Here is a 12,163-nt window from a genome sequence, read left to right as displayed (position 1 = left end):
TTGGAATTTTTGATGCGCTATACAGAAAAAGGTGATGAGTTCCATAATTCAATTGTTACCGGCAATGAAACATGGATTTCGTAGTACACACCAGAGAGAAAACGGCAGTCAAGTGAATGGCATCATCCTCAGTCACCAACAAACGTCAAGCTACAGCCATTTGGGTGCAGATTGGTAGCCACAGTATTTTGGGATCAGTTTGGCATACTGCTGATTGTTTTCATGCTACATGGAATGACTGTAAATGCAGAAGTCTATTGCAAAACTTAACGTAAGTTACGGCGCGCCATTCAAAATTGGTGACATGGACGGCTGATCGACATAGTTTTACTGCTTTATGATAATGAACATCCACATTTTTGGGGTCTGACACATGATTTACTGAGAACATTTGGATTGGAAATTTACAATCAACCACTATATAATTCAGACTTAGCTCCTTTTGATTACCATTTGTTTGGGAAATTGAAAGAATTTTTGAGTGGAAAGCAATTCGCGGATGATGATGAACTTAAAATTGCTGTTAATCAGTAGCTGAATGGACTAGTAGCAGAAGAATATAATGAGGGTATATTGAAGCTGGTGTATCACTACAATAAATGTCTTAATTCATGTGGCAATTATATAGAGAAGTAGTATAAGGTATGTAGTTTAAGAGAAATAAAAAATATTTATAAAGTTTTCAGAATAAATTTTTCACAATGAAACTGTCTTTACTTTAGAGATAACCTCTCATAAATACATAAACTTCAAGTGAAAAGTTTAAGCATCAGTTTTATGTAGAATATTTTTTAAAAAATACAGTTTATTTATCTATAATTGATTTTAAAAATCCTCAGAATGTGAGTGTAAAGCTAAAAAAAAAATATCTTGGTCCTAAACTAATATTTTTCGTCTTTTGAGTGCTATCTCAGAGGTTGAGTATCATAACGGTAACTGCTTCGTTTTAAACACAATTTTCACAACACCTGTATTATCTAAGGGAGTAGCAACTTGAAAATAAATTAAAATAAAACAATAGTAATTGCTGCCTGTTTAAAGAGACATTTAATTTTATAATTTCCCATGTCATTGATATTGAATAATGTTTGATTCTGGTGAAATTTTGGTATTGTTCATTTTTTTAGCTGACAGTTATAGAAGCCCAACTGCTTAAAAGGTTATCTTTAATTCATTTTATTATATATTAATCTGGTATAAAAATAATTTTTATACTATACAGTTCTAGTTTAAAAATTAACAAATCCATAACTTGAGGTTTTTTTGTTGATTTTTATCGTATATATTTCAGAATTCAGTTCATGAAAGAATTTTTGATACTGTACTGTGTGCTACTGGCAGACGGCCTACAACGGATACTCTAAATTTAGATAAAGCTGGTGTTAAGTACGATCAGGTTACTGGAAAAATTGATGCTGTGGATGAACAGACAAATGTTCCTCATATTTATGCTGTTGGTGATGTACTTCTTGTAAGTAAACTAGTTTAAAAATCTTTGTCTTTAATTAACTTAGCATTTTAATGGCTTATATTTATTCTTGTTATATTTCATTTTGCAGGATATGTTTTTATGGGCAAATAGTAAACAGTATTGTATGAGATGTTTATAATTTCATTATTGAAACCTGAGGCATCTGACCTTCGTATTAAATATGTTCAAGTTCAAAAGTATCTTGGGTACTTTTGAACTTGAACAAGTACTAACCTGTTGGGTAGGTAGTTGCATTTTGAATTTCAGTCCCTTCATGTCACTCGGTCTTGTTAAAGACTCGACATAGATGTGCTTTGTTTTAGACATTTCCTTGTTATTCCCATCGATGTATTCACCAATGGGAATATCACATGTGGTATTCACATCAGTGGCATCCAGACTTAGGGAAGAACGAGGCTGAGAGATGCCTTTTACCGAGGTTCTGAAGATGACCTCCAGTAAAGCCCATAAGGACTAAGTACGGAGGGGAGTGGCATGGTGACCGAAACTGCCACATGGAGGGTATCTTCCCCTACGGGGTCAGGATATTTCATTACTACATATCTATTGTCTGAAAGAGAAGTAACTTCACTATTAAAGTTTTTAAATATTTTAAGGTGTTTGTTTTGATGTTTATCCCTAAGAAACCATTTGAAATTCATTGATGTAACTTGGGAAAAAATTATATAAAACAAAAGTGTGTGAAACAAAGCTTTGGTTCAGAATATATTAAGAAATGAAGCTTATGAATTATTGCTTTTCTTATTTATCCAACAGGAATTAAAACACATTTACAAATTGGAAAAGGAAAGTTTTTAATTTCCCTTTCCATTATTCTTCGTTTATATGAATAGTTGGCCTAATTGAAGTCAACATTCAAAATGAACTATCTATATATATATATTTTACTTTACTGAAATTATTCTTTTAAGATTTACAATATTCCTCTGTACTGTTAAATTATACTTATATTCTATTAAATAAACCACCTAGTACAGAATATATAATATTGAGATAAGACATATCTTACCTTAATTTTTCATGAAAGTACTTTTTGCAGGATCCTGCATCCTTAGTCATGATTGAAATAATTCTGTTATTCTAAATAACAAAATTAAGGTAAGATATGACTTTTCTCAATATTATATACTAGGTGGTTTGTTTAATCATTTTAAAAATATATATATATTAACAATAACAGCATAAAAGTAGTAACCATAATTCGTGGGTGGGGTTTTTTTTTTTATTCAAAAATTTTAGCAATAATTCTCCATTCTAATTACATAAATGGTAATTAGGTCTTCCTATTTCTAAGTAATAAATCAGTCAAATATTGTTATTTTTTTTTGTTTTAACAGTGTATGAATTTTTTACTTGGGTTAATCTTATTGATATACCTGAAAAAAAATTCACCAAGGTTTTATTTATTATTCTTAAATTCTTAAACAATGTTGAAAAAATTTTAAATGATGCCTGTGTGAATTCACAATTCTCTTATATAATTTTCAGTTATATTTTGGGATAAATGAATATTGTATCAAAACTAACCTTGTTCAGAAATGAGTACTAACTAGCTAATATTCCCTATATGAGGTCTGTTCAAGAAATAACTGAACTTTTTTTTTCGCCAATGGAGATATTTAGTGATGTGTATTTGGTAGCATTATGTTCCGCATAACCTCCTCTGTAACCACATGTTCTTGGATTGTTGATATCTTGTTTAGTTTTTGTGTTACTGTTGTTTGATTACAACATGTAATGTAGCGATTTTTGTAATGTGACTTTTTGATGACGTTTGTTTCAATGTCATAGCCATAAACCCAACCCACCTTTCGTCTCCTGTTACGATCCTTTGCATGAATGTTTCATCATCAGCTTGTTCAAGGAGTTTCCAGCAATTATCCACTTAATGTTCTTTCTGCTGTTCAGTCGTCAAACAAGGAACAAACTTTGCTACAACTCTATGCATGTTCAATATCATGGCATGATCCAATCAAGATGCTAACTCTTTCTACAAGTTCTCTGATAGTCAATCGGCGATTTGCACGCACCAGATCATTGATTTTCTGAATGTGTGTGTCATCAGTTGAAGTCGAAGGCCTTCTTGGTCGAGGGTCATCTTTAATTGACTGATGACCACTTTTAAATCATGAAAACCATTTGCAGCATTGCATACAACCCAGAGCATAATCTCCGTGAGCTTGTTTCAAAACTTGAAAAAGTTTCTGTGAAAGTTTTCCCCAGTTTCACACAAAATTTTACATTGTATCATTGCTCCCGAAAAACACACATTACAAAAATCACTACTAACACTTAAACACATTGCACTCAAATTATAATAACACGAAAACTAAACGAGATATCAACAATCCAATAACATGTGGTTACAGAGGAGGTTATACAGAACACAGCTGCCAACCGCATGTCACTAAATGTCTGTTGGTGCATAATTAAAAAGGTTCAGTTATTTTTTGAACAGACCTCATATTTTGTCTGTTTAAGAAAAAGTTCAAAATATTTAAAAGTAACTACATTTTCAGTTGTTAAATTCCATTTAGTTTTTTTTTTTTAAACATGTGAGCATCAACTAGATTTTAATATTGTTCACCTAAATTCAAAAAGTACTTGGTGAATTAGTTATTAAAAAATATTCTCCATGATGCTGATAAATTTTTGTCTGTTAAGTAATTCTTTAATGCACCTTATGCTAAAGTTGATATATATTGAGATCTTATTTATTATTTTTTATGACTGCATGGGATCACTTTAGTCAGTTTATTATGAAAGTCTCTTTGATGGCTAGTACTTTTTCATACGTTTCGATCTTTGTGCTCTTTCCAGTGTTGAAAATTTTCATGTTGTGAGTTTTTTCTTGTGAGTGTAGCAAATGTTTTTGTTCTTGATTTTCTTGTTTAATTTTATCTTATCTGTAGTATCTTTTGGTGTAAGGTTAATTTCCTTCAGATCTTCTCTTATTTCTCTGATCCATCTACATCCTGTCTAGGTGTTTTTCAAGTCGAGTTTGTACTGTACTAGCTGTTTGAGAAGTCTTGATTCTTGCATCCTCATGATATGTCCAAAGAATCCTAGTTTCCTCTTATACATGGTATCAATGATGGGTTCTGACTCTTTGTACATTAGTTTATTGGGCACAATCCACCACTGCCTGTCCTGGTACTTTTTATTGATGCAGGTTCTTACAATTCTTCTTTCGATTTTCTTGAGTCTGTCTGTCTGATTGTTCAGGTAGAAGAGTGTTTCTGCTGCATAACTGACTTCTGATTTTATAATTGTATTGTAGTGTCTTATTTTTGCATTTTGATATGCATTTTTTTATTGTAAGTGTACCAGGTTAATTTTTGAGCTTTAGCTAGTTTGTTTCTTCTTATTTGGATTGAGGTTTTTTTGTTTAGATTGTTTGTTATTATTTCTCAGAGTTATATAAATTGGGTTACTATTCTGATTTTATTACCATTTATATTTACTTCTTTTAATCATGATGGTTTTTGGGACATAATTTCTGTCTTTTTGAATGATATTTTGGGGCCAATTTTATTTGCATTGTTTTGAAGTTCTAATATCTGTTGATTTAGCTGCGTCAATGTCATTTGCTAGCTGTGCCAAGTCGTCAGCAAAACCAAGACAGTTTGTTTTGATTTTTCAGTCTATTTTTACTTTTGGGGGCATTTTTTTAAGCCATTCCCTTATTACCATTTCTAGAGCTCAGTTGAATGATAATGATGAGAGCCCATCGCCTTGGCACTGTTTTGATCTCAAATGGTTCCGACAGCTTGCCTCTGAATTTTACCTTCAACTTAGTATTTGTGAAGGTCAATTTTATCATGTTTATTAATTTACTATGTAGTCCACGGTGTCTTAGAATTTTTAGTAAGGATTCTCTGTGAATGTATTATAAGCTTTCTTGAAATCTACAAATGTTAACACCATGTCATGAGATTCTATTTATTAATAGCTACATTATAATAAATGGAATCATAAGCATATAAATTTTTATGAGTCATGTACATTAATTTTATGTTTATTTATTCTGTAGAATAAACCAGAATTAACACCTGTCGCAGTCCATGCAGGTAAATTACTAGCTCGTCGGATATTTGGTGGTGGCCAACTGACTATGGATTACGACAACATAGCAACCACTGTATTTACACCACTTGAATATGGATGTGTAGGTTTAAGTGAAGAAAGAGCTATTTTAAATTATGGTGAAGAAAATATTGAGGTATAAAAAATATATATTTATTCTTTTAATAATTGTTAATAATTTTCTATGAAAACGAGTTTTCAGAATACTTAGCGATAACTACCTTCCTTTTACTGTATTTCTTCAGTGCATTGAATCATCATCATTATTGACCAGATTTAATGACATTATTACATGATAAAAGTGGAGTTTGGTTCAGATCACTTCCTTTAACTGGGTTTGAATATGCTTTAGATGGCTCTGTTGTAGAAATGTTTAGCTTTGAGAAGACCAGCTACAAATCTGTAATTCGGCTACAGCCTTGTTATAAGGCCACTCTTATAATAGGCCTTATTTTAAAAAATAAGGCAGATAACATTTTTAGTTAAAATTACATATTTTCCTCCACCTTCATTTATTTTGGTCAATGAACAATCACTTTGGATAAAAAGCAGGTTTTTGGTTTGCAGCATTTTTTTTCTTTTTTGTGTGCACGTGCTGTGCTTCCTTTGGTTTCAGATTTTCATGCCTAGCCATGCTTACATATACTAGTGATGATAATAATAATAATAATAATAATAATAATAATAATAAGACAGTTTCATGATGAAACAAAGATTATGATAAACTGTAAATATTCAATTGATAATAGAAATACAGTAAAATCCAAATCAGGATAATCCAACCAGACATAAAGAGAGAAAAATTTGTACATTTATATTAATTGAAAGTGTGCTTTATTTTTCAGCATATGTAAAGAATTTATTTATGTATTATAATTAATTGCTCAGTGAACTATATACAGTTAATAATACAAACTGTAAAGTAGTCTTAATGAAAATCATTAGCTTTATGTATTGTCATGTTAAATTAATTGATAAAAGATTAAATGCTAAAAAAAAATGAAAATGTACTGTTAAACAATTTGTGAAGTCCTTCTTTCAAAGAACAAACAATACAGGAAGTTGCCACTCTAGAGCTGCATACCTTAATTGTGTAAAATCACTAGTACTGCTTCAATAGCATCACTTTTGTCAATTATGCATCCAGTTCCCGTGCCATATATTTATGGCAACCTACACTTTACACATTACATTTACACTTTATTTATTAACTATTGTGTAATATAAGCCATTGGTATGATTTTCATGACCGTGGTCATTTGCCATCAATTCACTTACTGTAATCAATTTACTTATATTTAATTTACTTCCATACCCTTGCATGTCAGCAGTTGTTTTCCAAGGTTCATCAGATTGTCATGTGGATAAATATGTGTATCTTATCTATTGATTTTATCACATTTTACATTAATCAAAGTTTTAGTACCTCAGTAAATGACATCATAGTTAATTTGTTTTTACTTTTGGGTACTGTAACCCTTTTCTCAAATCTTAGAATAAATTCATATTTTGCATAGACTGTTATAGATTAGGATCAGTAGTATATTTTCATCTTTTTGTTATTAATTTATTAGAAATACCTATATCAATAATTGAATAATAGTATTAGTTACTTATGAATAGGATATATGACTAAAATAAAATAAACAAAACTAACATGACTAAAATGACATACAAACATCCAATGTTATAGTTACTGGACACCATCAAGTAGCTTACTGCATATGCGGATGTTGATGAAGAGTCGTGTGCTTTTCTTTTTAAAACTGTTACTGTGATCTTAAACTTACCATAATCTACTTCAATTTTTTTATTTTAGGTTTACCATGCTTTCTACAAGCCAACTGAGTGGTTTATTCCACAGCGTGACCCTAAACATTGTTATTTGAAAGTCATTAGTTTAAGGGTGGCTCCACAAAAAGTACTTGGAATGCATTTTGTTGGTTCCAATGCTGGAGAAGTAATTCAGGGTTTCTCTGCTGCTGTTAAGTATGTTTTTTTTATTACTATTATTTTTTAAGTGAAATGGACCAAAATAGTGTTTTCTCTCTAATAAACTATAGTTAGAGTGAAATTTTATGAGCTTTATTTCAAAATTATAAAGAAAAATAATACATTTTTAATGCAATTGACTCAGTCGGTCTAATTTAACGACTGCACTACTTAAATTTAATCAAATGATTAGTTGAATCATTTTTCTATACAAAAATCTTAATATTTTTACATCTTTATGAGGTTTTTTTTTTCTTTTGTATATATCTGACAAGTTCTTGGGCTAGAAAATTTAAACCAGTAGTATATAAGGGACATTCAGTAACAAAGATACAAATTGCTCTGGAGCTTAACAGTTTATTTAATTGACTTTTTTCATTTTTCAATATAGTCTTATCCCATTTCTGGAATCAGCTTATTTATAATTGATGTAAAGAAATCTTTGTCTTGAAGTCAGAACCAATTTAGCAAATTTTCTTTGATGTCATCATTGCATTAAAGTCTTGTAACATTTTTTTACGTGTCTCCTTGAGTGGACCAAACAAGTGGAAATCGGATGGAGCCAAGTCAGGACTATATAATAGGCCTGTTATCTGTTTGTTTTCTATTTATTAATCCTTCTTTCCTCGTTTACTCCCATTCTCGTAAGTTTATAAAACTTTTATGAACACCCAAAAAAAATATTCAGCAAACATGAAATTTATAGTTTTTTCCAGATTCTTCTTATTGTTATAAATAATATATAATAAAAAAATCATCTGCGTTAATGTATATGCAAGGAAAAAAATAAAAGTTAAAACAAATCTACACAGAGACTCAAATCCCCAACCTTTCAATTATGAGACCTGGGTCACTTACCATTCTGCTGCTGCTATGATTGCATTTATACAAATAAGATATTTGAACCACTCAAAAATCTTTTAAGTGGAGTTTCCTTTGAAATGGGGCCAAGTTCGAAGATGCAATTTTTTATGTAAAGTAGGGAACCCCCTTCCTACCACTCTGCAAAAGAGCATCAGTCAAAAGGGGTCAGATAATAATCACCTGCCGTGGTAAGCACAATGCTTTAAATTTTATACATTACTGCCACGCAAAATATGTTGTTATTTTAAAAATATTTGTTTCAAAAGTTCAACACATCTATTAGTTTGTTTATTATGCAATCATCAGCATACAAGGCTCAGCTGATAAATTTTGCACATTAGCATGCTACACAAAGAAAAAAGGTACTATTGAGTTGGGTGTGATAGCTAAAATTCCCCTCTACAAACCTGTGATAATGCGTTAAAATCAGTTTACCAGTTTGTTTTCAGTAGTAGTTAAAATGGAGTCGAGTATGGCCAATTGATCAATATAGTTAAAACAGCTTGCAGTGATCAAATTTTTAACAGCAGAAAATATGAATCCTTTTGAATATTTTTCATCATTTAAAAGCAGTTTACGGTAGTGAAACTGTTGATAGGAGTACTGTGAATATGTGGGGGGCGTTGAAATTTCACAAATGTGAAGCTTGAAAAGCGACAATTGAGGATGCACCTCGCAGCGGACAACCAGTTTATCTGTGACTGATGAGAAACATCAAAAGGAGGTGGACGATTTGCTTCAAAGTGACTGGCGAATCACCCAGCAACGCATCGTTATTCAGTTTGTCCTATCTAAAGAACAAGTAGGCCGTATTATTGAGCAATTGGGTTACTGTAAAAATTGTGCATAATGGGTACCATGCAAATTCCGATGGCTCTCCACAAGCTGAAGTTTGAGCCTATTCTGCATCTACCATACTCACCGGATTTGGCTTGAGAGGGATCTCAAAGGTAATCATTACACCACCAATGATGAGTGAAGGAAGCTGTGGTCACTTGGATCTGAGAAAGATTGCCAGAATTTTTCAGTGACTGAATGCAAAAACTTGTCACACATTGGGAAAAGTGTATCAGTGTAAACGGGAATTATATTGAGAAATAAATACTGCATTTTATTATATTTCCATTCATTTTTTATTTCATTCCAATGCTATGCATATATGTGTAAAATTTATCAGTGAGCCTCGTACATTATAACAATGAGGGAGATTGGGAAATTTTACTTATTTCAAATTAATGTCATTTACAAAGCGCAATTACCTGTGGTTGGAGAAAACAGGCCTAAAATATTATATTGTATGAAAAATAGATATTTATAAGATATAGTGGAATTTCATTTTGTGCCTTTGTACATTTCAGGTGTGGTTTGACAATAGAACAGCTGCAGAATACAGTTGGCATACATCCAACTTTAGCAGAAGAATTGACTAGAGTTTGCATCACAAAACGTAGTGGATTGGATCCAAAACCGCAGAGTTGCTGCAGTTAAATGAAACAGTATTCATTGAGATTACACTCATTAACCATTACTCCCCACCTCACTGAAACTCACTTTGACATTATTAATATCATAATCACCGTTATTATTTTATTATTAAAACCCATTTGTAGAAATATTTTAAAATGAATTTCTTTTATATGCAATATTAAATAAATATCTATTATAAACACAAGATGACTGTGTCTAATTGGAAGTGTGATATACTTTTTACTTTTGGTTTGTACCAAAATATGTGTAATGTTTATCAAAATAAACTTCTGATTTATTTTAATTGATTTTTTGTTTGTTTTATAGTTATTGTACAAATCCAAGCTATATGTATTAATAATTTATTGAAATTATTACTTAAAATAGTTAAAATGCATATTTTTTTTTTTATCTAACATTTCTATAATAAATAAATAAGACGAGAAGTTTCATGATAATATTAAATTTATTCAGTTGAAAAACTGTTAATATTAAATACATGTCCAGAATCCTTAAGCTTTTAAAATTATTGTATTTTGTTTGATTATATATATATATATATATATATAATATTCTAAGCAATTGTGTTTTTTAAATTTTATCAGTTATAATTAAATATTACTATTACATCTGTTTAAAATAGTCACAAAGCTTCTAAACATTAATATTTAAATGTGTGTACCATACTTATTTTTGCTGTTTTTTTAATAAAAAGGTTAAATAATATTATGTGATAATTATATTTAAAAATTGTGAGGTTATTAATTAAATGGATAAAGGGTTTTTAGTTTTTAAGATTTTTTAAAAATTATCTATTTTATAGTAAATTCATGCAATAATATCAGTTACATTTGTTAAAAGTGAATAAAACTGATGTATTTTGTTTATCAATGTTTTCTTAATTCAACCCCTATTATGTGAATAATTTTAGGTATATTTTATTTTTTCCTTGAAACGGTACCGCACAACTTAAGGGTTTTTAAGAAAATTTTGAATAGGATGCATACTGTGTAACTAACCAAATAGGAAGATTTTGTTTTTCTTGCCAAAAAATAGTTTAATTTTTTATATCATTTTTAAGTTTACTGAATACAAATTACAGAATGTTCATTAAGTTATATTTAAGAAAAACCTTTAGGAATAATACAAATTATACATAAAAGTATCCCTATTTTAGTAAATTTCAACATTTCATACCTGAGGATTTTTTTTTAAAAAAACATTTGTCTAATGTGGTGACTGATGCATGGAGTATTTTCTGACCATTGATGCTAGGTATAGCAGCAAGCTTTCAAAATAAAATATGTTGGGTGTTAAGAACACAATAAATAGTGCTGAATCAAACAACCTGTTATTCGATTCTTAACAAGTGAAGGTGAGAGATATTGAAGAACAATGTGTATGCATTTAAGTTCGTTTTAAACTCTAAAAATTTTACAAATAAATTTCAAATGCTTCAGCAAGCATGTGGAGAAGTGTCACAGATATATCACTCATTTTAAAGTGGTCAGAACATCAATCACTATAGATCCCTGACCTTGATGACCTAACATATCAACACCCGGTGATCATATCAAAGCATCCATTCTACGATTATTGAAGTTCCTGTTCAGCTACCTGAGAAACAACTAAAGGAGTGGGCATCACATAAGATACCTAATTTAAGACAAAAAATTGACAGGCATCCCTGCAAAATTTGTGCTGCATTTGCTAATTTATGATCAGAAAGAGAGCAGCATTACATCAGTAAAAACAGTAAAGCACATACCATGGTTGTTAAAAACTCATATTATTCTAATTTGTTCTTCAATATATTTAATACTTACTTTTTATATAATGTATAAACTTGCAAGGAATGTGCAAAAAACTGAATGTTTTCAGTCTTGTTTTGAAAGTTATTCTTTTCTAGTCGATGGGTGGGTTCACTACAAATTTAATAGAATTTCTTATTTCCTTCTCAGCATTTTTTCCATTCTCCTTGATAATTGAAAGTATAAAATTATATACACATTGTAATAGAATTATTAAACTTATCTCTGTGGAAAACAAGATTTTTCATTCACCAAGGGCCAGAATAGTTAACTTTTTTTATAATCTTCATGGTGAAACCAACCTTTAGAAGAATTATAAAAAAATACCTATAAATAAAATGTTACTCTGAAATATTAAACAGTAATTTGTTATGCATTCCATTATAATCCTACAGGAGTTCTTCAAATAAATTGACACTTATTTAAGTAACACAAAAAACAAGGTTTAATA

At 30.2% G+C, this 12,163-nt stretch overlaps 1 protein-coding gene across 2 annotated transcripts in view; it reads left to right on the top strand.

The window, feature by feature from the left end:
- Trxr1 (Thioredoxin reductase 1) overlaps window positions 1-10,788 on the top strand; it is a 49,142-nt gene extending 38,354 nt beyond the window's left edge. For both annotated transcript variants that reach the window (XM_075364096.1, XM_075364095.1), the window contains exons 6-9: window positions 1,292-1,471; window positions 5,526-5,714; window positions 7,398-7,567; window positions 9,793-10,788. In XM_075364096.1, coding sequence (XP_075220211.1) covers window positions 1,292-1,471; window positions 5,526-5,714; window positions 7,398-7,567; window positions 9,793-9,922 — 669 coding nt within the window. In that variant the 3' untranslated portion in view covers window positions 9,923-10,788. The remainder of the gene's footprint in view (window positions 1-1,291; window positions 1,472-5,525; window positions 5,715-7,397; window positions 7,568-9,792) is intronic.
- The last annotated feature ends 1,375 nt before the right edge of the window (window positions 10,789-12,163 follow it).

Source organism: Lycorma delicatula, chromosome 4, assembly GCF_047948215.1.
Source record: "Lycorma delicatula isolate Av1 chromosome 4, ASM4794821v1, whole genome shotgun sequence".
NCBI classification, from domain to species: Eukaryota; Metazoa; Arthropoda; class Insecta; order Hemiptera; family Fulgoridae; genus Lycorma; species Lycorma delicatula.
Note: the sequence above shows the minus strand (reverse complement) of the source record. Positions and strands in the feature narration are given on the sequence as shown.